General features: G+C 40.4%; 4 protein-coding genes and 1 pseudogene across 4 annotated transcripts; 1 reads left to right on the forward strand and 4 right to left on the reverse strand.

The window, feature by feature from the left end:
* Positions 1–1,127: 1,127 nt before the first annotated feature.
* On the reverse strand, positions 1,128–3,081 carry LOC103986778 (protein indeterminate-domain 16-like). Its single transcript, XM_009404872.3, has 3 exons — positions 2,728–3,081; positions 2,239–2,641; positions 1,128–2,059 (listed from the first exon to the last, which is right to left on the reverse strand). The coding sequence occupies exons 1-3, from the start codon at positions 2,846–2,848 to the stop codon at positions 1,261–1,263; spliced, it is 1,323 nt and encodes a 440-aa protein (XP_009403147.2). The 5' UTR covers positions 2,849–3,081; the 3' UTR covers positions 1,128–1,260.
* Positions 3,082–11,009: 7,928 nt separating this feature from the next.
* LOC135586942 (uncharacterized) lies at positions 11,010–13,117 on the forward strand. Its single transcript, XM_065111425.1, has 3 exons — positions 11,010–11,363; positions 11,474–11,553; positions 11,860–13,117. The coding sequence occupies exons 1-3, from the start codon at positions 11,097–11,099 to the stop codon at positions 12,599–12,601; spliced, it is 1,089 nt and encodes a 362-aa protein (XP_064967497.1). The 5' UTR covers positions 11,010–11,096; the 3' UTR covers positions 12,602–13,117.
* A 723-nt stretch (positions 13,118–13,840) lies between these two features.
* Positions 13,841–21,146, reverse strand: LOC135614264 (small ribosomal subunit protein uS3x-like; annotated as a pseudogene).
* LOC103986780 (uncharacterized) lies at positions 15,680–16,611 on the reverse strand. The gene has a single exon (XM_009404875.3). It carries the CDS (start codon positions 16,258–16,260, stop codon positions 15,862–15,864), a length of 399 nt encoding a protein of 132 aa, XP_009403150.2. The 5' UTR covers positions 16,261–16,611; the 3' UTR covers positions 15,680–15,861.
* A 4,403-nt stretch (positions 21,147–25,549) lies between the features above and the next one.
* LOC103986782 (transcription factor WER) lies at positions 25,550–27,025 on the reverse strand. Its single transcript, XM_009404876.3, has 3 exons — positions 26,892–27,025; positions 26,410–26,539; positions 25,550–26,338 (listed from the first exon to the last, which is right to left on the reverse strand). Exons 1-3 carry the CDS (start codon positions 27,022–27,024, stop codon positions 25,753–25,755), a joined length of 849 nt encoding a protein of 282 aa, XP_009403151.2. The 5' UTR covers position 27,025; the 3' UTR covers positions 25,550–25,752.
* Positions 27,026–27,083: the final 58 nt, after the last annotated feature.

The raw sequence follows: 27,083 nt of genomic DNA on the forward strand, positions 1-27,083 counted from the left end.
TAAGTGTCATTTGTTTGAAATGATTCGAGTGTTGTATGCCAATTCCATCTCATGCTTAAAAATGTGTTCCACCTTTGTCCTGATCCAGAAAGAGTGAAAGCCTTTATCAAACCCTTGCCCTCTAAAAGAAGTCTAATGAGACAAGGAAAAGATGGAGCAAAACAAAGCAGCAGGGTGGGCTAGACATAGCCACGACTCTGAAAGATCTCACAAGCAATGCCTGACCTCCTCCGCTGCTGCATCAAGTCGAAGGTACGCACTGACAGGCTCAAACTCACTTAAAGTGAGAAGAAAAGGTTAAAAAGAAGAGAAAGATGAGACGGGGACGAAAGAGAACAGCTCTTTTAAAGCGAGAGAGAGAGAGAGAGAGAGGTATAAATACTGGGGAGGGGGGGTGGTGATGCACATCGGCCGAGGAAAAGGCAGGGGGGGCTCTGTTCCTGTAGGGTTTGCTTGTTCTTGTTTGAGCAGCACAATAAGTTCCAAAGGAAAAGGTGCCTTTCCCTGTAGCCTTTGCTAGTTCTTGTTCCATCAGCATAATAAGTTCCTTGGCTTCATGTCCTCCTGGTGCTGTTCAAATGCTCGACGAAAAGATGCTTTGATTCCTCTCTCTCTCTCTATCTACACTACACTCAGCTTCTTTTTCAGAGATCTGAACACAAACTCATGAAAGAGAAAGAGAGAAAGGAGCGTATGGCACTGAATACCATGCCATTTGAAGTTTACTCCATGAATGATGTCTGTGCTTGCTTCGTGTTTGTATTTGAGGGAGAAGTTGTCTACTTGAATGCGGTAGGGACCGACCGTGACGAGAAGTACTACGTCAACCGATGCTCTGACCCGTCACACCCTCTCTCTCTCTCCAATCTATCTATCGACTGCTATTGCTGCAACTTCAACTTTGTAATTGGCTCTCATCTTTCGTCTCCAGTGGATTTGAATCACTAATCACTCTTCCGTTTTAATTGTTCCTGCGACCCCTCTGCCACTATTCATCCCAAAGAGCTGTAGCTCGCAAGGAATTCCACCGAGAAAGCAAGACTTTGCATGATTGAATACAAACTAACCTCCTTCTCAACTCACAAATATTAGGAAAAAGGCAGAGATCACGAAAAATAGAATGATCAACATCGTTATCCAATAGAAATAGAAAGCACAATTGCATGTCACGATACCACCGTCGACGTGCACATTGAAAGCTCAAGGTAAATTACATGCATCACCCACTATAGGAAAAGAAGGGAACGTAACTTTGGAGTCTTAACTAGTACTGGGAAGCTGTGACCTGGAGATCTTTCGTGGATCGCCATGGTCATCGTTGTCCTCTTCCCCCTCCGTCACCACCGACATGTAGCTCACGACCAAGGAGTTCACCTCTGAGGCCATCGCGGGCTTTGCCTGGAACTGCTGCTTGCAGGCGTAACAGGTGATTTGTAGCAGCGTCGAGTTGATCTGCTTCACCGCCTGCTCCCTGACTGCGTGAACTCGATCCAGCTCCAGCTGGGCTCGTTGCCGCATTCCCTTGGCCTTCTCGTACTCGTGCTCGGCTAATTCGAGCTGTCGCCGAGCTTGCTGCCTCGCCTCTTCTGCCAGTGCTTTCTCGGCCACGGCGAGCTTTAGCTGCTGCTCCGTTTCGTCTTTGAGACGAGCGGCGGCCGACTGAGGGTCCTCGGAAAGCGCGGGATCAGCAGCGGGACCGATCGACAGCTGCAATTTGGTGGCTTTGGCTTCCTCGATGGCGGTAGACAGTAATGCAGAGGAGGAGAGTGGGGTATGCCTTCTGCTGGGTGGAGGCAGGAGCTGGAGCTCGACGCTCTGAGTGCAGAATTGATCGGGACGCGACGAGGGCGGTTGATCAGGCCGGGTAAGGAAGACCGCGGCAGCCGGAGTCTGCATTCTCAGACCAGGCCACACTCTGGGGCTGAAGTTGGTGTCGCTCGATCGGCTCGTGGTTGAGGTCGTCCTCGACAGGCATGCCGGTGGCTGGGTAGTTATCTGGAGCTGCGCCCGGGCTTGGCCGGCCGTGCACGTGTCTTGGTGCTCGATGAAGCTCTCCACCCTATCACCATCAAAGTACAGAAAGAAAACGAAGCTGCTAAGATTTAGATCGAGTTATATACTACAACAAATGGAGCCATATGTTGTAGTAATGAAGCTGCTATTAGCACGCCATCTTCCTTTTGTGCGTTCAGGGAAGAGCACGAGACAAATAGTAATCTGTATGAACTCTGTGGGCACCTGGAGAAGACACGGCCGCAGTCGCAGGAGTGGCCGCGGGTGCCGCAGGTCTTGAGGTGGGCCTTGTAGTCGGACTGCACCGCATAGGCCTTGGAGCACCTGGCGCAGACCCACTGCCGGTGGCTGCTGTGCTTGCGTCGGAAGTGCTTCTTGATGCCGACCAGGTCGCCGAGGGCGTGGGCGGGGTCGTGGTGAAGGCAGGTCGGCTCCGGGCACACGAACACCCGCTTCCGCACCTGATCCGCCGCCTCCCGCTTCAGCAGCTTCCACGGCACCTTGTGCCGCCGCCGGTGCATCTGCAAATTCTGGTCCCTCTGAAACCCCTGGTTGCAGATCTCGCACACGTACCGGTCCGACTCCAGCAACGTCCTCGGCGACAGCGCCACCACCTCCGCATCCGGATCTGATGGCCATGGCCCAACCAGTAGCTGGTGAAACAAAGGAACACCCACGGCAACATGTCAATTGAGTTGCACGAGCCCTTCTTACCTGGAGTGCCCGCCGGCCTTCGCTTTTTCTTGCTGTTCGTGGCACTGTGCTGCGGAAAGGTAGTCGAGATGGTGGTGCCACCGAGATGTGTCGACGGAGCTGGTGATGGAGGGCCTAACATTGCATACCCTCTCTATATATTTCTATCTCAGTCAGGGACTCGAATCCTATATATGATCTCCTCTCTTGATTCTGCGACTGAGATCTCACTGTCGTAGCTCTTGTCATACATAAAGAGAGCACATCTTAGGAAGAAGACAAGTTCTACATCAACATCTTCTCTTCAGTGCATCCATAACTCACTGAGATGACATAGAAAGGCAGCTATCAGCATTCTGAGGTTGGCAGTTTAGTCACCGGGGTTGGAACTGGTCTTGCAATGGTGTAAGGATTCAGATAAATAATTATTTTCAGAGAGAGAGAGAGAGAGAGAGAGAGGTTGAAATTTGAGCCAAGCATGATGAGGCCATCGGGACAAAGAAAAAACATCCCCACAAAGAAACAAAGGAGCTCATAATTGCATCATTACATCCATCAGCATAAATTTGCATGCATTAATGCAGGAGGCCTGTCTCCAAATAGACGTGAAATCTCCTTTTCTCTCTCTACCATTTTGCACAGGCAGCTACAGACGACTACTGCAATACGTACTTGTTTGTATTCCAAGGAGTAGTCTGGCCATGTCAATACGTACTTGTTTTCAGCTTCTATTTACATAATAATTCCAAAATCCTCTGCTAGAAGATCTATCAAAGTAAGATCTACATTGTTAGTCCTCATTGATACTCCAATCAATACTACTGCAACTTAAATTGATGAGCCATCAAAGCTCAAAATCTATAGACAGAGATTTCCCCCATCCTGTCTGGTTTTTAGTGGGGAAGGAGTCGTATTTGAAGAATGATCGAGCACTTTTAATTGAATTCACATCTGCCAAGGAAATAAATGAGCTCACAAAATTAAAGCAGTCAGCAAAGCTGGGAATAAAAGAGTACATAGGAGTACAACTTGGCAGATTTGTTGGCTTCTTGTTCTTGGATTGGGAAGTCAAATAAAAGTCAAATTTCCTTTGGCAGGAAGAAGAAATTAATATTGCCTTCTAACTTTGTTCTACCTCTCTTCTATGTCTACTACTATTATCCAAATTTCTATACTAAATGACAACTTCAAGTTTTTAAAATGACACTACAACTGAAGTTTATTTTTATCCACCCAAAATATTTTTTTTTGTTGTTTGCATCAACAAATGCTGCATTTGGCATAAAATGAGCTGTATGTCACTTAATAGCATTTTTCAGGAAACAAAAGAAGATTATTCTTTTTCTGTAACAATTTGCAGCAGCATTTCAAAAGAAGATGCAGCAGTTTATGCATCAGTTTCTAGTTTCCTATTGCTAAAATCAATGAGCAGCACATCTGATAATTTTTTTAAGTTTAATGAAGTTCCTTAATAATTAACATAAATATGCCAAATGGGCTTTTACATACCACAGCTTTTTACATTTGATTCAGCACAAAATACAATGACATATTTATAGATATGTGCATCAAAGTAATGTTTGAATTCTGCAAAAGGCATTAATGTAGAGCTTTTGTTCCCTGGAAATAATAGACCCTTGTTATTGTGTTATAATAACAAGGATTGAGAGAGAGAGAGAGAGTGTGTGTGTGTGTGTGTGGGAAATGTGCCATGTTTGTTGGCTGCTGGGTGCGAAAAAGAAGGGTGAGAGGACCGACAGCAGCTCATGGTGGTATGCTTCCACTGCATGCCACTCTCGCTGCGCTGCATTAGCTTAAGCTCGAAGTAGGCAGCTTTTTGGGGGCATTAAAATCGCCATGCAGTGTGCATAATGATAGTTATGACTGCCATAGAGAGAAAAGCTCATTGGAGGAACTCGGCGGTGACTTTGATGAGCTCCAAGCTTTATATACCCCCATGTGTAAGTCTGATTCATCTGCCCTACCAGTCTCCACAAGCTCTTGCCAAAGCACTCTGCCGCCTTCCCCTTTGTTCTGCAGGTCTTGTTCTTGAGATACTGATAAGAATATTGTCTCGTAGAATAATACATGTCTGCGTGCAAGCACATGAATGCCATGCCATTCATTTATAAGGGGTGGGTATACCGCTCCCAAAGGGAAGCCCATGAGATCAAGCAGGAAAGAGGTGTGTCTTCTTTAACAAAAGAATGGGATCAAAGAAGAAGCTCGGCATGCATCAATTGGCTTTGATTTAGTAGTCCACCAAAAGTGAACCTTTTCTGCGAGTATGCATCGGCTTTGTGACTCGGGAGGATGATGGAGGAGGATCTCACCACATGCATCTGTCCCTCGGCAATCATCAATCCCAAGCGTTGGCCGATCCTGAATCTAATCATTTCTGCTTCAACCAAGCATGTTCCAGGATCTCACTTTCCATGCCCTCTCTCGTGCCACACTCAACCCCTTTCCTTCTTCGCCTCTTCCTTTTGCATCACTTTGCTCCTATATGACTCGGACCAATCTGAATCTTTACCTATTTTATTGCGCATCATGCAATTTGTAGTCCCGACAGCACGTTAGCTGGTTCTCTTTTGGCGTCACAGTCGAACATGGATGGTGGATAAAGAGAAAGGCTAGCTGAGAACAGACAGACAAGCATGATCTTTGTTTGCTGAGCTCAGAGAGAGTTTGCCGTCAGCTTTGGTCTCTGCCCTACCGACGTACATGCCTGTTGCACTGAGATCACTGATCGCAGCCATGGGATGACATGACGACTTCTTCTGCCAGATTTGGCACAAGTCACGTCGTCCTCGGAAGGCATGAATGGCCCCCCCTGAGATCTTTCGGTGCAATTCTACTGTTACTCGGAGTTCTTTCGTTTCAATTCTACTGTTACTCGAAGTTTGTGGTGAAGAAGAATATTAGATTTATAGAAATAATATGTTAGGTTTGACTTTTGAAACAAAAAAAAAGCCATACAATCATATAATTATTTTTATTCAGTCTAAAATTATAATAATCTTCTCCTTATTTTTTTTCCTTCATATTGTCACTAATCTAATCTTAAACTATCCCTAATATTTCTTAAATTATCAACAAATTAATATCAATATTTTTCCCCTTAATATGTTATTCAATAACACTTGTAATTTTCTCTAAAATACTCAAACTTATCTTTAGGTAGTGTTTTGATAAATATATCTGGTATTTGATTATTGGATTTGCAATACTTATTTGAATTTCACCATCTCCAATTGCTTCTTTGATAAAGTAATGATTGAGTGTAATGTGTTTGGTGTGACTCTGGTAAATTGAGTTCTTGGCCATTGCTATTGCTGATTTATTGTTACAAAAAATCTCTTTTCTTTCAATTTGCCTTTCACCAAATTTTCAACTTTTATTATCACATATTCAACTTTTATAGAGGATTGTGTCACTGATTACTGTTTCTTTGAACTCCAAGAAAATACATCTGCACCAAAAGAAAAAACTATTACATACACCCCAATTACTATCACAAAATCCAATCAGTTTCAGGTTTTCTAGCTTATCAAACTTGATTCCAAATCCTTTAGTGTTTTGTGAATATCAAAATATTTATTTTATAGTTCCAAAATAAATGTGACTAGGACTATTCATGAATCTAGAAAGCATACTTGTACTAAACATAATATCTAGCCAAGTAACTATGAGGTATAGTAAATTACCAATTAAACTTCTATAAAGAATGGCATCGATCTACTTTCTTCCATCTTTTTTCTTTAGTTTTTCACCGATTAGAAATGGTGTTCCAATGAGATGACATTCAGACATATTAAACTTTTTTAGAATTTTGTCCACATAATTCTGTTGAGAAATAAACATATTATTTTCCTCTTTATATATCTGAATGCCAAGAAAACATCTTAAGATTCCCATATCACTCATTTCATATCTATGCACCATATCATTTTTGAATTGTTTGTTGTAAAGTGTAACAATAATTATACCTAAACCTTTTCTTGTTTTGGTGTATAAAATATGTTCACTCCTGTTTCTCATGAAGGCTTAATTATACCTAAGCCTTCAGATTTCTTGTAGATATATCATATAATAATAAAAACTAATAAGTCTTATTTTTCTTTAACATCTTCTCAAATTTATCAGTTGTGATTGTTCTATAAAATCATTACCAATGACATTAATAACATATGAGAGTTTATTAATACTATTTTATTATTCACCCTCATCAATTCTTTCAATGATTTAAGGAATAATGATTTATCAAAAATGATAAAATGATAAAGAGTATTAACATATATTTTCTTAATATTAAGGCTAAATTTTAAGATTTTCACTCTTAATGAAGTCCTTCATACTCCTATAGGATTATCTAAATTTTATAATTATGCGTCATTATGAATATTATTTTTCTTAATATTATTTAAGAATATTATTTATGTAATTTTATAATTTTTTTTAACTATACCACTTTGATTATTATAATATCATTATAATAATATAAAATATAATTTAAAATATCTTATAAATAATAAAATATTTATTGTAATTTATATCCTATAAGTATATTATCCTGACTATTTTGGAAACTACTAGTTAGATAAAATTTAAGGATTTAATTTATAAATAATATTTACTTATTTTTTAATCTAATTTATACCAAAATAGTTCAATAATAATGAAATAATAATTGTAATAATTATTTAACATTAATCAGTCTAAAGAAACTCACATGATGAAATATAAATCATGTCTTTACATTAAAAAATAAATATTATTTTATAATTTCAAATATACATATGTAAAATTATATTTTATTTATCACATGTAAAATTTTATCAATGTCATATGAGAAAACTATAAAAGAAAATTATATTTTATATTTTTTTAATTCCATATGAAACCCTTAGACCAATTAATCTTATTTAATTAGGAAGGCCCATAATTGGATTACCCAAGTTGGGTTCATAGATTTGTGCCATCCAATTGCCCAATTAGGCTCGTCAAAATTCGTATTCATTAAAATCAAAATTTGATTTTTCTCAAATTTTATCAAAACATGATTGATTGAATCTAAATCTAGTCAAATAGTTAATACATAATTATTATATTAAAATATTTGATTAAAAATAAATTTAATTAATTAATTTTATAATTGAGGATATAGTTAAAATTTTTAATTTTTGAAGGATAAAATTATAATTTTTCATGGGATATATAACAAAAAAATATTTGATTTATGAAGGACATAACTAGTAAAGTTGAATTTAAGGACATTTTAGAATTATCTAATTCTTGAGAGATAAAAATATTCTTTTAATTAAAAAAAAAATAAACTCTAAAACCATTTTTAGTCGTTGGCACACCCATGGTTCTTGCTATTCATCGGGCTATCTATCACCTATGCCCATCGTTGTGCCATCCATAACTTGCGACAAGGCAATCTGCCTCTCCCTTTACTAACGATGTATCATTACTGCTCACACCGCTAATGACAAAATTATCAACTGTTAGGAATCATGACTTATGATATCGAATTGATATTAGTCATGACCAACAAATGTTGTAGCGGTGTTATTGCAACCACGGCAAGCAATAGTGTTGCTGTAGTCGCCACAAGGCTTTTGCATGATTAGGCTATGGACTATCATACCCTATGGCGTTTTTACTTTGTATGTGATCGTTACTCACTCTGATTTACAAGCACATCATCGTCGAATCCGAAAGCTACAATAACGCTCATCTATATGGATAATAAGACTTGTATTCTCTTTTTTTATATTCTTTACAAGATCATCATGAGTGATAAATTAGGGGTAAAAGAAAGATAAGAGAAGACGTACAATCTCTTAATAATCGATTGATTATCCTTACGAGGTCTTATCTCAGAGTAGAGGGTATAGGATGGAAATTAGGAAAGTAACTTCCATTAAAGTTATGAATTTTATCATAATTGGACTATCTTTCTATTGGTCAATAACAATCCAATCAAATTTATAATATATCTTGCTTAATTAAATAAAATCATATAATTTAATAAAATTATCATGTCAATATGATAAAATACTAAACTTTGTTTTCCATACCAATAAGGTCTACGACAATTGAAATCAAAAGTAATGTAGATTAGATATTGCATACCTTTTGATCGATACCATTATAGATAGAATATCTTAGACACCGGTATCCATAATGAAAAAGCTAGAAGCTAGACTCCTCTCTATTATGATCGATAGAGTATATATCCATTTAGGAGGTAAGAAAAGAGATTCCAGACATAATATTAAGTGATAATTAGAAACTATTATATATTCGAGAGCTAATTATGAAGAAAAAAAATAAGAAGAAGAGTATCTCTAATCAAAATTGATTTTCTAATTTTAATCAGAATCTAATTAGATTTATAATATATCTTATTTTAAAGTTAATTTAGTCATAATATCTTAAAACTATAACTCTCAGGGATTGCATAAAGAACATGAAAGCAAACACATCCAGATAGATAGATAGATAGATATCTTCTTTGACAAAAGTATTTGTTGGCGACTAAGAGGAGCAGGTATACCCGACCAAAGCAAGAGCTTAGAAAAGGAACTAAGCATCCACAGCGTAACTCCACTGCAGGTCACGAGGCTCAACTCCATTGCCAAGTTGGTGTATAGGAAGCTCTATAATTAGCGATGTTCATCAGCCCACTCTTTGGACCAATGAGCTGCACCAACTAAGTTGCATGCTAAAGTCCTTATTCAAATTGGGATGTAAGAGATATTTGAGTTCAATATGTTGCTAGCTATTAATATTGTCCCAGTAATATACAGAAAATGAATGTAAATGATTTATCTTGATCCATACAAAACTGGTTTTAGAGACTTGAGATGGTCGAGGAGGATGAGAGAACAAAACAACACCGTAAGTCCATGTGTTACCCTGTTGGTTTCAGATTAACCTGCGCTCTCGCTCTCTCATCATGATGAGGAGCTGAGCTGCTGCCGTCGTGCAGCGTCGCTGTTTGTGTCGAGAATTAAATGAAACGCCGGACTGTGGTGTTCCTGCATGTGGATCGTGGCCCTACAGGACCACTTAACCATGGTTATGGTGGTGCTAATACTACGGAAACCAAGTGGTGTGGCCTCCTCCTCCATGTGATCGTTTGCATCCGAAACCCAATCCCTCTCTCTTTCTCTCTCTCATCTCTTATTGGGGTGCAGATAGGTGTGAGGCAGAAGAGAAGTACTGTTGTGATGCAGTCTGCAAGTATCGGATGGCACTCTCAGTTCAAGTCGGCCGAAGAGAAGGCTCAAGTTACATGTGGCGATGCTTTTGCGCTTGTGACTGCTCGTATTTGTCGTTGCAGCAGACAGCAGTAGTCTCGATCGAATAAAGAAGAATGTGTCACTTTTCCCAGGCTGGGAAATCCACCGGATACGAGGGCTTGTGTGACGAGGCTTTGCTGCAAGGTTTTATGGAATCTCCACCTTATCATCTTCCCCATTTGCTTGCTTAGGCAGCAGAGAGAGAGAGAGAGAGAGAGAGAGAGAGTCGCCATCATCTCTCGCAGCATCCGGCTGGGGAGGGAGGAAGTGTTCCACCTGTTCCTGCGGCTGTCTTCGTTCTGCCAGTGGGGTAACGCCGCCGTCACTGTTTCGGGATGGTTAAGGTTCAGGAAAACGACCGCACAGAAGCCGATGGCGTCGATGGACCCCACCGGTTGATTGTTGGGTGCACGCCGTCGACCAACGAGGGGCTTCCTTTTACTGAATCCTGTCTCTGTCAACTAGTGCGAGACTCCTCCAACATTCCGCGCGTTCAATGGTCACAAAAGAGCCCGATTTGATTGGAACAGGATTCCTATGACCGACCTACACGTTAACCTTCTCGCCCGTCCCCCCCACCTGCACCTGGGTTGGATAGAGAATCGCTAACCCAAGTGGAACCCACGATTCCCACCTACGATTTCCCGTTTCGAGGCACGTAATTGGGCGGGTAATATACCATCCGGTGCGAAAGGAGACAAACGTCAACCGCCGGCAGCCGGTTTCGCCGGTGCAGATCCCCTGATCCGACCGCACGTGCCGAGCGTCACCCCCACCTCTCTCTCTCTCTCGCTGGCCATTGTTTTGGCGATTAATAATAATAATAATAATTTGTTGATATCTACTGTTCACTGTGCATCCAATGATTGAAAGGAAAAAAAAAAACATAACAACAAAAGAAAACAAAATCAAACAAAAGTATTTTTCACTATTATTTATCTCTTGAGATGGGGTTCAGTTGCAGCCTTCTTAATCCACCCCTCCTCTCTCTCTCTCTCTCTCTCTCTCTCTCTCTCTCACACACACACACACACATCATCCTCCATCCACCTCTTCTCTCACCCAATCTCTTCCTCTATGAGGATCCGAAAAAGACCACCCTTCTCTTCCTCCCACTCCCTCCCGTCTCTACCTCATCCCTCAGATCCACCCTGCCAAGTCCACCCACCAAGTGCGAGGCGTGAAACCAAGGAGAGCATAGCAGGAGAAGTGTTGCACCCAGTTGGGGATCTGCTGATAGATCCCCATGAGTTGGGGGAGAATCTGAAAAGACGGCCTGCTCCGGGCCCTCCTCTTTCAGATCCAGTTGCCAACGGCGACAGCTGCAGTCGTGAGCGTGTGCAGGTGCCTGCTTAATTGCCTCCACCTTTGCTTGAAATCTTCTCCCCTTGCCGGGTGCAATGTGGTGATGAGTGCTCACCCTCATGGCGGTGGGGGTTTGGGACTTGTTGCAGGTGCTGAAGGTGAAGGAGGGGCGGTCGGTGGATTCCAACCAGAGATGGAATGCGAAGGCCGATAGCAGTCACAGCCACAGGTAGGTCACTTGACCCCCTTTCCCTTTCGGAAATGCCTTCCTTTTGTATCACCATTACTTGTGGGTACTAAAAATAAGAGAAGAAAAGCATCCCAAGTATCTGCTGCCACCATATGCCATGCATGCCAGCCTGACCCATCATGACCGCCCACCTCATTCCCACACAGTAATACAACCCCGAACTCGTGGTGGCTCATCACACGAGAGTGAAGAGGCATGTGTGGTTGGTTGCACTGTGGTGCAATGGATGAGATCGATGTGTTTACTGTGCTTGTCTTCCACTCCGGGATCTGCTTCCCTCCCCAGGGTACGTGGCAGCTCAGGTGCAGTAGCATTGGGAGAGGCGGCGCAGACGAAAACGATGGAAGGAAACGATGGTGGAAATGGGGATGGAGGATTGGAAACGAAGCTGGTGGAGAAGGAGAAGAAGGCCAAGGTGACGGCGCAAGCAAGCGCTGGTCCTGCCGCAGCTTATGATAATGATTGCACCAGTGTTGGGGATAGAGATAAGGAGGGATGCGATGGTGGGGCAGCAGTGGTGAGAGCTGGGAACGGGTCAAACGTTGATGGGAGGAGGCGGAGGAGCCCGGCTGTGCCGGTGGAGGGTTCGCGGTGCAGCCGCGTCAACGGCAGGGGGTGGCGCTGCTGCCAGAAGACCCTCGTCGGGTATTCTCTCTGCGAGCACCATCTTGGCAAGGGAAGGCTGAGGAGCATGAGAAGTGTCAGAGGTCAGTTGGGTATACGTAAGCCCCAGTGGAGCACTGGTGGAGGAAATAGCGTCGCACCATCAACTTCAGCGCAAAAGCAACCGGAGGAGGAGGAGCACGCAACACAAAGTCTACACTTGCTTGTTGCTGCCGATAACGAGGTGGGCAAGATAGAGGAAGACGAAGAGGAGGAGGAGAAGACGGTAAGGAAGAAGATAGGCATGGTGAAGGCCCGATCTATCAGCAGTTTGCTTGACGGCACCAACCGCCCGGTGCTGTCGCCGTCGTTGCTATCGCAGGTGCCGGAAGTTGGCAATGAGGCAAAGAGCAGTGTGAGTTGAAGCAATTGGAAGCTGAGGGTGTTGGATTTGCTTCATTCTTTTGCTGTTCCTTTGTTCTGCTTTGATGGAGAACAGGAACACTGTGCAGTTGTTCTAGGAAATCATCATCTACATGGGAGAGAGAGAGAGAGATTTGATGGTGCAAGTCTAAGTGGCTTTGTGGCTTCTCCTTTTTGTTCAGAAGACATGAAACCACTACAACTCCATCTCCCCCCTTAGAACAGCTCATCATTTCACACTGGTTTTCTACTACCAATGCTGCTAATTATTATATGCATGAAGACAAGTATAATCTGCTAAGAACATGGCATATTATGACAAAAATTGGGTGCAATCTTATTGGATATTCTTTTAGGTGTATTGGAGTTGTGAGGAGTGCTGATTATTCTATGCAGTAAGAAAACTTACAGGTAGATTTGATCTATCATGTTAATTATGTGGTTGACCAATGGGGATGGACCACATCAGCATCCTTCATGGGTCCATGAAGGATGCTGATGTTACATCATTGATTGAACACTATCACAGGAGACTTGGTGGCTGCAAAGGAACAATTGGGGCCTCTCAAAGTATCTTTTGTCTTGTGTGTTTGGATCTGATAACCTTAGTGACCTCACATCTCTCTCTCTCTCTCTCTTTGTTCCATTATTGATGAGCTAAAGCATCTCTCTTACTAGTTGCAAAAAAATTACTCCTATCAAAATTGATATGCTAAAGCAATGAATCTTCTGAAAGATCATAAAGATATCTAGTTGGCCTTTAGTAGCAAAGTCTTCTGGCGGCTGCATTTCAATTTTCTTCTCTTAGTATATATTTAGAAAGGTTCTTTTGACATCATTTTATGAATTAGAAGGTTATAAATAGATCTAAAAGAAATTTAATGCACATAGTTTACACAAACCACAGTTGCAATGTCTCACCAATCCATCTATCCTTTCTGTAAAGCTTTTAGCAACTAACCTAGTCTTATTTTGTTCTACAGTATCATTAGTTCTAAGCTTTTCCTCATCAAATCCAAAGGGAAAGACCAGTTAAAATCCTGGTTTTATTTTATAAAACACAACCTCTCTCTCTCTCTCTCTCTCTCTGATTTCTTGAATGGCCTTCCTCCATAATTGGACTTTTTCTGGAAAACAGTCTCAACATAAGTTGAAGGAACACTTCAGAAGTGTTTGACAAAGAATCTAAAGATTCACTTTTAAGTCAGAAGTAATGGCAAAGCTAAAAAAGTTTACTGACCTTCGGTTCAGAAGAAACTATATGTATCCCAGAGAAAATTAGCCTGTCAGATTGAATTCAAAGTGTCATTAGAAATGCCAGAAATCTTGGAATTAATTGCTATGACCTTTATATAGGTATTATTATTCAAAGAAGCAACACTAAGCTTCCTCTTCTTGTGTTCAGGAATTGCTAGATGATATAGTGGTGTTACTTCATTCTCTTATTCATTCACTCTTCATGGCTGCAAATGCCCTCTATCATTAAAGGCTTTCCTAATTTTATGGACTCAGCTCTTCCAATATCAGATGTACTCTTACCAAGTTCTTCTAAAGATTAATTTGATAAGAAAAGTTGTAACTTAGATTTATGCTCTAACATCAACACCATCAAGGCTTATTCTGCGGCATCTCAGTTGTAGGCCTTTGTGTTCTTGCTGCTCCTGTAACACTACCTTCAGAAACCTCCCCAACAAGCAGATTTGTCTGCAACAAAATTTGATCCAATTTGCCCACTAAAACTGCACAGGAGTGATCATAAGTAGCATCACAGGTATCTTTCTGACTCAATCCTAGTCCCAGTCTCTGGATCCAGCAGTTTCCCTCTCTGCGTATGTTATAGCCTTTCAAATAAGTTAAGGCATGCATTTGCTTCATCTTATACTTTAGTTGATACAGGGAAAATAAGAAAGAGGATATTCTTAATATTTGTAAGTGGAGGTTGCTATATTGTAGAACATAAGGTTAAGTCAAAAACATTGTTCATAGGGAACACCTACCTCTTGGCTTTGGGTGAATCTTCAAGTCTCTCTGTTTTAGCTTCATCAGGAGTCCTTTTTATCCCAAACATAAGACACCTGAGTGTACAAGCTTCAGCATAAAGTACACCAATTAACTTCATTTCAAGAACATTAAGAACAATGCAGCCTAAGTAATCAAGATTAATTAGACATGAGCACAGTTGCTTTAGTCACCATCAAGGTCGAAAGGAAAAGGGAAGAAGTTGCAACTAGAGATGCCATTCCCTTCTTTAAACAACTCATAATCTACTCCACATCAGGGTATATGCAAAAGCCTAAAGGGAGACATCATATTGAGCAACACATGCACCTTTAGATTCATCGACATCTTTCCCCACCCCCGTCCTTATTTTAGCACAATCATTGACATCTTTATGTCTTTATTCGCCTCCTGTGCCGAAAGAGGAATCAGTGATCTAAGAAACATTTCCCAACCCGAAGGATAATTCAGTGTTGCACAAATCAATTACAATACTTTGCACTGCTAAGATAGGAAAACAAAATTATACTTAAATTGACTCCTTAAATTACCTGATGGTCTTTTTTTCTTTTGTCTCTATGTGAACTTTAGTGATCATTTAAACTTTTGGATTTTGTGCCTACAAATTAACAAGGACATATAATAAGAGTATTGTATGATCAGAGCACATGATGCTGCCCTGGAACCAATGCTGGAACTTTGAGATCCATTACCATCTTTCAATCCTTTTATCCCTTTTGTCCTTATGTGCCAGTGCAAAAGCATCCCTAACTCAGAGACACACCTCGTGGCCCAGCCAAAAGTTACTGAGTTGCAGGTCCTGCACCACTGTTAAAAACAGTACTACTTTTAATGTGGACAACCAAGCATCAACCCCCCCCCCCCCCCCCCCCCCCCCCCTCTCTCTCTCTCTCTCTCGATGTGATCTTCCAACAACAGTCGCCTAGCAAGTGTTCGCTTCTTGGATTACTGTAGCTTCACAGATTGGGATCAGAATCTAGTACTAGCTTAGCTTCTGTGTTCTTGGGTTGAAAGGGAAAGATCAGTGACCGTATGATGCATGTCTCAAGAACTCGAGAAAGACACAGAAAAACAAGGTTTTTAGACGATCCTCCTCGACCTCAAGCATTCGAGAAAACAGAAAGCCCTCAAGAGGGCAAGAACAGTGCCTTCTTATGCATGCAAGGCCTACATCTCCAACGACATACATATCCAAGTACATAAGAGCTAGAAAACAGCTTGTTCATGTTTCCGACATCAGCCTCATCGGCTCAGTAGCGGGAACCAGCGCTCGTGGAAGTAGGACTGGTAGGAGATCATGAACATGAGGAGGACGACAAGGAGGCCGACGCCCCAAGGCGATCCCCCGGCCCGGTGGAAGGACTCCCTCTCGGGCAGGGGGATGAAGAAGGGCACCCTCCGCCGCTCGTCGTTGGACAACCAGTGGACGACCAGGAGGAGCAGCAGCGGTGACGCCATGAGCAAGAGCTTGAGCTGATCCAGCAGGCTCTCGAACACCGACTCGTAGGCCATGTACCACGAGAGGCCCACGAAGATGAAGAGGGTGAGGAGGAAGAGACAGAGGTGGAGCGGCAAGGGAGGGGATGGGGAGTAAGAAGAGTCGCAGTGAGGGCCATTGTGATGGTAGTAAGCAGTGGCCATGTGTCTCCCACCTCTTCTGTGTGTTGAGATCTCTCCTCCTACAAGAGAGGGGAAGAGGGAGTGCGTGGGGTTTTATAGTGGGTAGGGCTCAGGAAAGTGGCTTAAGCTTTGAGAAGGAAGAAGAGGAGGAAGGGAAGAACAACAATGCGGAGAGACACGTGTTAGCTCTCTTTGCTCGAGCTTGTGGGGATTCCAAACAATTCAAAGGATACGTCCAAGTGTTGCATGGCCCAAGGGCTGAGGTACTGGCCAATGGACGAGTGACACGTAGTGCTTAAGGGTCCTCGTCCCCTGCCATTAATCCAACTTCCTAAGCATTAACACCACTCGCAGAGGACACTAACGTTGGACTGTATTTGCATTTTTCCTTCTTTCCTATTCTCTCTCACAAATTTACACAAGATTTATGTGATTTAATGATCCTTATCTAAGATTATGAAAAAATAAAATAAAATTTTATTACGTGAGAAAATTAAACTATAAGAAATAAAACCCAAAGCCCCCCTCCCCTCATACACCCTCTCACCTCAATTCTAGAGAAAAATCTTTGAACTCAATTATTTATCTTCCTACTCTCCTATTAGAATCTTAGGATACATAAGGTGTTTATAAAATAATCAAATTCTTAATTTTCAACATTTTCTTTCATCTACAAATATTTTCATGCTTGAATATCTTATCTGTCAAGTGACTTATCCTCCCAAGTAAACTTGTTTCAACTCAGCAAAAGATTTGTAGTGAACACTTTGAAGTGACCCAATCCATCTGGCCCTACTCCATACAAAATGTTTATTCAGTGGAGCAGCATAAAAATAATAATGTGAGAGGCCACAAAGATTTTTCCAGGCATCACATACTGTGGACTCACAGAATCCATGAAGGAGAACAGTAAGATTTTTGAAGGAATCTCTGTCCCTTTCAAAACTCCCAAGTCCCACTAGTATTTCAATTCATATATGTACTGATGTCAGATATCAATTAAAAGATGCTTGTACCAGCTGTTATATGGACACAAGAGCATGGCATGTCCCACTGAACCCTACCTGGGTGTTATATTTACTGCAGCAGCAACTAATTGGACACCACTACAGTTAATGTTTGTCATTGGTCTCATCTAGTTTGGTAGGTTTGATTGGATCATGCAAATGGTACTTGGAAGACTCGAGTTCGAGATAAGAAATTGATTCAACCGAACCAGATTAATAAGATCAAGCCCATTATTCAGGTGGACCACATGAACACCATTTAAGATCCTATAGACTGGGCTGGCTCAGGTTGGGGAGGATGACTATAGTTCAAATTCTGTAAAGGATTATGTATTTGCAACCAAGGCGTACCTCTGAATGCTTCTGGTGATCGATGCAGTCCAGGAGGAGGAAGACGACTTTGGAGTCGCAGCCGCTGAGCGAGTGCAGGAGCTTTGTTCATATGGCAAGCCATGCATCCAAAATCCTAATTGTATAACCATTAAGAAACAGCAGTTCTAATTGGAATAAGTTGATCATCCTTTCCGGCAGAAAAAGATAAAAGAAAGTGCTGTAAGAATGACAAGTTAAAGCTTCTTATCACCATTGTGTAACCCAACTAAACAGTTAAGACCGAAGAAACCAGAATAAAAATCATGCCGCTGCTATCTCTGGCGTCGAAGTTACTGTTGGCCGGACGTATTCTTCTTCATCCTTTGGCAGATGAATCGTGACGAGATCTGGAAGAGGGGTTGTAGGACCTTGCTTTCCCTTTGGATCCCAATCCAACATAATTTTGACCTTGGTTCAAAGAACACCCTATGAATAACAAGGTGCGCGATTCAATTCAGAAAAAAGAGAATTATATCCAAAGTTAAAATAGCTGAAACAGAATAGGTTCACATCAAATGTTTGAGAGAGAAAACTGCAAATATGTGAGGAGTAAAACGTTAATAGCAGAGCAAAACATTGCATCCAACATTACAGACAATATGTACTGAATTATCTCAAAGACAATACACTAGTTTCTTTTGCGATGGAAAGAATTGAGTATGAGATAGACGGGCAATTTGATCATATATATTAAAAGCTAACCTTTCTTAAGAGAACATGCCTCACTGCCGAGTCAATATATTCATTGACTGGCTACCCGGAGGATACCATGTAGCCATCCTTGAACTTCATGGATTTAGCACGCTGAGCCCTAAGCTTTCCACTTACAATTACCTAAACAAACAATGAAATAAAACTCTAGTTCTCAAAGAAAACCAAATGCATCTTTAGGACCAAAATATACCTCACATCCCTTTGCACCACTCTCCATGACAAACCTCAAGACACCATAACAGGCCCTGGAACATAACATAAGCCAATCAGACACCTTTTGGATCATAGAAACTTATCCATCAACCTTACTTGTCTAAATAAAATAAGCTCTAAAGTTCACAATCACAAATGTAACTGTGTAGGGGTGGAAAGTCATTACAAAAGACAAATATCAGGTACAAGAACACAGACCAAGAACATGTTAAGGAGAAAAGAACATAACTAAGAAATCTACAGTGATACGATACATTTCCTCAGAGAGGACATTAAAACTCTTGCAATCTGTGTGGATTAAGGTACAACAAAAATGGTGTCATTTAACTAATCATGGAACTAAGGTAAACAAAGAGCAACATGAAATTACAGCATAATTGAGAAGCAACAGTGTTATAGGATCATGTACAACAAGCCATACTGCTTCTGATGATGCCAGAACTTGTGTTAATCAGTCTTTTTTAGAACCTTGAGATGTTAACCAATCAATATACTATCAAATCCTGTTTCTTCTTTGGATAAATGATCATTATCTTATGTTTAAGGTTGCATAAGAGACCTTAATTTTTAAAAAACAATAAAGCTCCAGAGCATATAGATGAAATAATAAAAGAAACATTGTCCACTAAACAAAAACAGATGGAGACATGCTCTACTAAAACCAGTCCATATAATTTTTCATCAATCAGCAGTTCCAAGATCACAAATAGCCACAATATTAAAGCATATTCTGAACTCCAAGCACACATAATACCAGAAACCTGACTAACTCCATGATTCATTATATGAGAATCAAGAAACAAGCCATCAAACCATATAGTGTCCAGTTGCATGATGACAACCAGATAGTAAACACAGGTAACGAAAAGACTGCAAAAATGTTAATTTTATTAAAACAGGACAATTATAGGTGTTGATTGGCAATGAAATTGAACGTATAGCCAAAAGAGCTGAACACAAGGTCAAGAAATAACATGACCCTAATTGCTCCCTTGACAATCTTGATATTGTCACCTTCCGACACAAATTTGGTATTTAGTAACCTATTTGCTTTATAGATGACAGACATTACAAATACTAACAAGTATTATAATAATAATGAAACCATGATTAGAAAACCCCATTTAACATTAATGTACAAAGTAGCATAGAAGAGTAGTTTAAACAACTATGAAACATGATGGATAGGAGATACGCTCATCCTAACGCAATAAAATCAATCTTGAAGGATGTTTGCAATATTACTCCTCCTATATACACAAAATTCTCCATCTCTAACAAGGTCATACTGTCACAACCAGAGCCTGATGAGCTAATTGACTTATCAACTTCATTTGACCTAAAACATTAGTTAAAATACCCAAGCTAAAGTTAATAGTAATACACTCATTGAACCCTTATAAGTCAATCTTAATTTTGTCCATTTTCGATGTGAGACTAATCAGAGTGTTATAATGGGCTTGACGTCTTTGCCAAGGCCCAGCATAGCTCAGATCAAACACTAGTATAGTGGATGTGAGGCGTAGCGCAGTGATGGCTCCATGTCGTGACGAGTCTTCTGACTCAATCCATGAGAAGTCCTTTCCTACTCGAGCTCTCTCAACATACCCAAATAATCAACTTTGATACCAAATGTCATAACCAGGGCCTGATGAGCTTATTGGCCTATCAACTTCGTTTGACCTAAAATACTAATCAAAATACTTAAGTTGCAATTGATAGTAACACACTCATTAAACCTTATAAGTCAATCTTACCCACTTTCGATTAGGACTAATCGGGGTGTTACAATAATTGTAATATCCCGATTAGTTCATATACTAAAATTGACTTATAAGAATCTGATAAGTGTACTATAATCAATTTTAACTTAAGTATTTTGATCAGTAATTTCGGCCAAACAAAATTGATAGGATAGTATTTTGAAAAGTAATTTCGGCCAAACAAAATTGATAGGATAGTATGAGAACTTAAAGCCAAAAACTACCGGATCCAATCGACGATATAAGGCTTCTTTGAACAAACTTAGATTTGAAAGAAAAGATGAAAGAGTTTCCAACCTCCGAACAGCAAGTCCGCCAAGAAGCTTGTAGCGGAGTGATTCAGCTTGAGCAATGGCACAAAGCCCCCCTATTGTTGACCTTCTCAGAATAGAGATCGACACCGTTCTCCGGAGTTGAATCTTTTCTGCACAACAGACGTCAATTCCCTTATTCTCCTCCCCTTCTCACCTACACCAACCCAGAAAAGGAATCAAACACTAAACAACACCTGTCCTAAACACAGTGAACCGAATCAAAATCCCAAATGAAAGCAATAAATCACCGAGGACGTTCTGGGTGCGGGTCGCTCGGATGATGATCTCGGTCCGCACGGGCGTAACCCTGACCTCCACACCAGAATAGCCATCCTCCGCGAGCTCCCTCGTTCAACTCAGCGAAGAACACCCCATCCGCCACGAACTGCGCAAAATGGGCGGAGGAAATCAAAACAAATTTAGCGAAACGTGAGGGCGACAGAGAAGAAAAATTAGGGGGAAATCGAAGATTCGGATCAGAAGAGAGGCGCGACTTTTCGCTTCTTGCTCATCTGGGAAGCCATCAGCGGAGGGGATTCGAGATGAGCCACTCTTTTTGGGCTGGCGGTGTTAACCTTCTTCGAAGCCCTACGAAGTGACGACGCGTACCGGCGTTCTTACGTTTTAGTTTAATTAAGAGGATCGGACGGTTGGGAAACGTTGATTTTGAAATAGACGGTTTGGATGGATGATTGGAGTCTTGGAGAATACTTTGGCCGTCTGATTGTTTGGGTAAGGTTTTCTTATTTTCTCATGTCAAGTTATTAAGGGTCTGTTGATAACAATAAGATGATTATATATATATATATATATATATATAATCTGGGCATAAAAAATGGTCAGACCAAGGTCTCTCTGGATCATGAAGCCAATTAGAGCTGCTCTCTGGATCCGCTATAAGGTCATGCTTATTTTTGGCCAAATTCTTGGATATTTAGGGTGTTCTAGGGTTTCTGCGATTTAGGGTGTTCTACGGTTTCTTTTGGAAATCTTGTTTCAATGTGACCAAATTTGATGTTCTCTCCCGTTTAGTTCGTGAGTTTATTTCTTTTTCTCCTAAAACGGATGATTCGTGCTTGTAGATTTACGGTGTTCTAGGGTTTTACTATATACCACGCGAAACTATTAGCTCCAAACCGGCTTCCTTTTCTTCTTGTTAATTACCTCTATATTCTTGTTTCAATTTGACCAAATTTTTATGTTTTCTCACGTTTAGTTTGTGAATTCGTATTTTTTTTGTCCTAGAATGGTCGTAGTTTTAATGAGTAAATGATCTCTTCAAGTGAATTTATAGAACTTCTCTGTTTCGACTTTCAAAAAGAAGAGGTTTTCTTTCCCCCCTTGGAGAAAACAAGATTTTAAAGCTCTTTAATCCTGTAAATATTGCCATTTCTTTATGCTGTAATATTCACAATTCCTGAACTGACTCTTTTTAGATTTGGAATCTAGTTTTGGTCCAGAATCAATTGCTGGTTTATATCTCCTGCAAGGAGATGCTTACTGTTATTTGGTTGGGTATGCAATGGATTAGCATGGGCGTTCAGACAATGACATGGAGATAGCTTCCAGGAATGAGTCATGGCGATGCTGGAGATGGCCGGGAGCCTGTTATAGAGAATGGTGGGACCACCGATGCAACAAGGTAACTAATTACTGCTAATATAGACTAGAATGGGGATGATCTTCCAAACCTCTGAAGCAGCTTATTGGTAACTATGATGAATGTGCTAGACACACTGATTTCAAATAAAGATGCTAAACTCAAGAAACCAATATTCTCTATAGATGTATGATGCAGGTACCTTCGGTTCTATTATGACCAAAGATAGCAAAGTGAAGCATGTCAGAATTTCATTCACTGAAACCAATCACAAGGACAAATTACGTGGCCGGTATCCAACTCAGATACTGTGTCGACAGATTTCTAGATATTAAGTGACTTATACTTGAACGCAACCATGAGGTTACTCCAGGAATAGACATAACTATCCTTCCAAGAGAGGAAAATCCACAAGGACTTCCAGACTTCAAAGATATCAAGATGTCTTTAAAGTGGTATGTAACTCGAAGTCGATGAATTTGAAAAAGAGTGGAGAAAAATGGTCGAGAAATATGGACTTGAAGATAATGAATGGTTTAAATTGTTGTTTGAGGAAGTCGAGTCAGATGTTGAATTTCTGTATAAGAGCCCTCATTTAACATTACAAATTCATGTGAAGAAGCATTATGCAAATTCTACGTAATTGACATTTTCAAAAAAACTCAAGCTTACATGGAAGCTTTAACATACTGCAACTCTTCACTAGTTATAATCTATGATTAGATGTCTACTTTCAAAGCAAAAAAGAAAGCATCAGTGAAGGATCATAAAACAACTGAGTGAATGTTCTATGAAGTAAATATAAATCACAATGAATTGGAGGTGCAATGCGTTTGTTGCTCTTTTCAATGCTGAGGAATTTTGTGTAGATATGCAATTTCAGTTCTTAATTTTCAAGATGTCTTTGGGATGCCACCTAGTTATATTTTTGAGTGGTTAAGGGAATTCGAGCATATGCATGCTTTGGCTTGCTTCCTTGATGGGGTTGTCTCTGATGGGCTTTTGGATTGTCATGGTGAGGGGAATTTGAGCATGCGCATGCTTTGGCTTGCTTCCTTGATGGGTTTAGCTCTGATAGGCTTTTGGATTGTCATGGAAGTTCCTTTATAATCAAGGGAGTTTTGGCTGTCCAATTGGCATGGGGTGCTTGATCTGACGTGGTCCTTTTGAGTTTTGCCTTTAAGCCAGATAAGCTCCCTGTTGGAACAAGGGATATGTTGAAGGCACTCCCAAAGTTTTGAGTATCAGATAAGAAAGGGACACTAGGAATAGGCCTGATGGTTTTTGCCAATGCCCAAGTCTGAGTCAAAGAAAGGCAGGGAGCTATTTGTGCAAGGAGAAAGGATGTAATTGGCGAAGAATGCGTATATGGTGCCGAATCAGAGAAATGTGTGGTGCCAGTTAGTGAACCTCATGGAGGAGAAAAAATGCCAGATCAGGCTACTGAACATCAGAGTCAAACAATTAATATGATAGCAAAGTTGGAAGCCTTCTGTGGGTCATGAACAACATTTTTGTGAACAGGGCAAAAGAAAGAAAAGGGCCCACGACATCACTCTCATGGAGAAATGATCTAGTTTGAATCTGATAAGAACATTGCAACAATATCTTATATGTTCGTGCATTTCGCTCATGGTATGCATTCCTTTTCAATATATATTGTGCACTTTCCTATACACGAAAGAACATTATGTTCAGGTAAAGACAATATGATCATTTGTGACCAATGCCTAGGTTGAGGTTCAATTTGCTAACTTACGCTGATCAATTATACAGATCTCATGAACTTTAATTTGGATATGTAGTTAATACCTAGATGATGCTGACCAAGCGATGAGTTTTTTAAATTTCTGAGAAGTTTGAATTGATATAGGTCTTAAAATTCTGGTAGGTTTAGGTTAGTAGATGGCATTAAGGAGATTTATCTTAGCTTCTACTTTGATATTTATAGTGGAATATCTCTTATGGCCATTGAATGGTGTATCTTTGTTAGTCTTTGTCATAGCAGTTATTTACTTATTTCTTGTTTTAGTACTTGCATACTTTTTTTCTGCATCACTTGTTTGCAGTTATTCCACTGACTTTTTAGACCTTCAATTCTTTTTTTCTGCTGCTTCTTTTGAGGATGCAGCTAAATCTCAAGCTTCATCAAGGAGCTTTATTACGAATCTTCACAGAAGGTCACACTTACGTACAACAGGATCCCATGTTTGAGATTTTTCTCTTTAAGCATCACTTTGAGATTTAAATTATGTACTGATTTTGTTTTCTATTCGAGCAATTGAGTACTTGAAGACATCATCATCATTCCTTAGCTGTATAGAGTTAGCATGTGAAAATATATGGTCCCTTTCAGAATGGAATCTTTTTATTGTTTTCTATTTGAGCAATTTTTTATTTGCAGATGGTATTTCCTGATAGGTCAGCCACAGCATGCTTATGAGATATCTCATTCGTAGGGTCTGGATTTGATTCTTTGGAGGTCATTCTTTAATATTGGGAACTTCTTACCAATGTGCATAAAATGCCCAAGGAACCATTAGGTTTTAACAGCATGTAAACATCATGTCTTGACATCTTAATCAACTTAGACAAATGAAAGCTGTACTTCTAAAATAGAACTTAAAGATTGAATCTTATAGTTGGTTGTACAGTCTGTATTATTGTCCATGTTATCAAAGCAAAAGAAATTAATTCAGTGGAACTTAACATTCAAAATGACACTACCTTCTAGTCAACAAGATAACTTCCTGTGGATCTAAAGTTATCATATTGCAAAGTTCAGTTCAACAAAAAGGTTTTATCGTATAAAAAGACATTAACATTACTACAAATCAAAACACAAATTTTCTCCACATGCTTATGCCAAGATCTGAATTATTGTCTTCTAGGCAACTTTGAAGGTACTTCTCAAGAGACGAACTCTCATTTGCTCAAGACGATGGAGTTGCTTGACAACCAGATTCCAGCTGCTGCCTATCCGCCCTACCGATGAACCTTGGATTTTTCTTAGGGCCTCCAAGACCTTCTGGTATGTCTTGCACATGCATGGAACCGACAGATTCAAAACACTGTGTCTATGTTTGAGTCGGCTGGAATTATAAGGACATGATCTGTGTGAAGGGATGTATAAATTATTAAATGCACTATCGCATGGCGTCTTCAAATATATGGACTCAGAAGCATTAGCATAAAGTTGAAGTTCCAAAATTTGTCTCCCTATGATGTTAGGAAGAAGCATATCCTGAAAACAATGCCCACTTTGGCATCCTGGTGTTTGCAAAGAGGACTACGTATTCATTCAATCAACATATCTTTCAGGTATGTCTTGCATCTTTGCTTTCATTACCAGTTTGAGCAGCCAAACGGCAATTTGAAGTTAACAAAGGTGAGAACAAAGTGCAATAGATTTATTTCAAACAGTAATTTTTTTGCAACAAAAGAGACAAAATATATACTATCATATGATACCAACATCCTTGGGGCATTACTTTTTTGGGAAGGAGCTATCACTTCTGAACCATGTCACTTCACAGGCCCAGAAATTCTGATTCAGACGGGAATAGTGTAGTGAATGATTCAAGATTGATACCACCATATAGTTGTATGTCATCCCCATTAAACCAGCTGTCAGATATTCCATTGCTAAATAACATAATATCATGGGGCTCAGGAGCATCAACAATACCCCAAATTCTCATGTCTTTTTGGAGATTGTCCCCAAAGATCTCGGAGAAGTCTATGTCCAGAGGGTGTTTTGTGCAGGACTCCTCAATCACTGAAGCCATCACTGGGTCACAATCTTCAGGTCCTAAGAAATAGGTATCCAAATGAATTTCTCCACTTACCACTGATTTTTTGGACTCCTTTTTACAAATATTTCTATCATCATGCTGACTGCTCACAGAAGCGTCATTGCAGCTGGTTGAATTCTCAAATTCTTGACATATAACCTTTTCTTGGCTCTTACTACTCCCATCTTCATCTTTGTCTGAATGCATGATCTTCTTCGATCCAACTGAGCAAGCTTTTACCTTCTTCCTTAGGACTGTGTTCCAGTAATTCTTGATTTCATTGTCTGTTCGACCGGGTAGTCTTCCAGCTATGAGAGACCACCTTCAAGTTGTACATGAGGAAATATTAGCAAGGAATCATTTCTGTAATTGTCTGCAAGGAGATTAGCTGACCTATTCCCCAGGAGATTATGAAGCCTGATGATGAGGTCTTCTTCTTCATGAGATATGTTTCCCCTCTTGATATCTGGGCGCAGATAATTCAGCCAACGGAGCCTGCAGCTCCTCGGGCATCGATTCAGGCCTAGAACAACACCAAATTTGGATCATGAAGTGAATGCGATTCATAGAGTATGAGAAGAAATCCAGGATGACAAGCTACATTCTATGCAATTGGTAAATACATTTTTGCCCGAATACTTTGTGTTTAATTTTCGTACTTGAAAAGAAAAATGTCAAGATATAGTTTGTCTAAAGAAGAGAGAAGTAGATATAAGCCTTTGTGAGTCCAGAAACAAAAGAAGAGAATAAGATACTACTTTTTATCTTGTTTCTTTTTTCAGGAAGAGGAGAGAAGAGAAAGTCCTCTAATTAACTACATGCTGCAGATGGAAAGCATTAAGAACCACCAATTCTAGTCAAGAACTTGCTCGAACCTGCACTTTTGGGAAGCTTTCCCCACCTCCCTTCTCCATGAGCTTTGACGTAGTCTGTGAGGATCTTGTCTTCAGTAGCACTCCAAGACCCCTTATTAAAGGTCTTCTTACAGCAGCTTGGGTTTCCACGCATGTTTGAAGAGGAATTGTGTGAGCTGAATGCTTCTGCCTATGGATGCAGTCTCAAGTGGA

This window comes from Musa acuminata, chromosome BXJ2-6 (assembly GCF_036884655.1).
Source record: "Musa acuminata AAA Group cultivar baxijiao chromosome BXJ2-6, Cavendish_Baxijiao_AAA, whole genome shotgun sequence".
Taxonomy (NCBI): Eukaryota; Viridiplantae; Streptophyta; class Magnoliopsida; order Zingiberales; family Musaceae; genus Musa; species Musa acuminata.

What these genes read in the sequence shown, in the direction of transcription:
- LOC135586942 (XM_065111425.1), top strand. Translation starts at nt 11,097, where the DNA reads ATGAGGATCCGAAAAAGACCACCCTTCTCTTCCTCCCACTCCCTCCCG. An exon ending in GCAGTCGTGAGCGTGTGCAG is followed by an intron (nt 11,364 to 11,473) that starts GTGCCTGCTTAA and finishes GACTTGTTGCAG; the next exon opens with GTGCTGAAGGTGAAGGAGGG. An exon ending in GATAGCAGTCACAGCCACAG is followed by an intron (nt 11,554 to 11,859) that starts GTAGGTCACTTG and finishes TTCCCTCCCCAG; the next exon opens with GGTACGTGGCAGCTCAGGTG.
- LOC103986778 (XM_009404872.3), bottom strand. Translation starts at nt 2,848, where the DNA reads ATGTTAGGCCCTCCATCACCAGCTCCGTCGACACATCTCGGTGGCACC. An exon ending in AAGGCCGGCGGGCACTCCAG is followed by an intron (nt 2,642 to 2,727) that starts GTAAGAAGGGCT and finishes CATGGCCATCAG; the next exon opens with ATCCGGATGCGGAGGTGGTG. An exon ending in TGCGGCCGTGTCTTCTCCAG is followed by an intron (nt 2,060 to 2,238) that starts GTGCCCACAGAG and finishes TGATGGTGATAG; the next exon opens with GGTGGAGAGCTTCATCGAGC.
- LOC103986780 (XM_009404875.3), bottom strand. Translation starts at nt 16,260, where the DNA reads ATGGCCACTGCTTACTACCATCACAATGGCCCTCACTGCGACTCTTCT.
- LOC103986782 (XM_009404876.3), bottom strand. Translation starts at nt 27,024, where the DNA reads ATGCGTGGAAACCCAAGCTGCTGTAAGAAGACCTTTAATAAGGGGTCT. An exon ending in AAAGCTTCCCAAAAGTGCAG is followed by an intron (nt 26,540 to 26,891) that starts GTTCGAGCAAGT and finishes GTGTTGTTCTAG; the next exon opens with GCCTGAATCGATGCCCGAGG. An exon ending in CATAATCTCCTGGGGAATAG is followed by an intron (nt 26,339 to 26,409) that starts GTCAGCTAATCT and finishes TACAACTTGAAG; the next exon opens with GTGGTCTCTCATAGCTGGAA.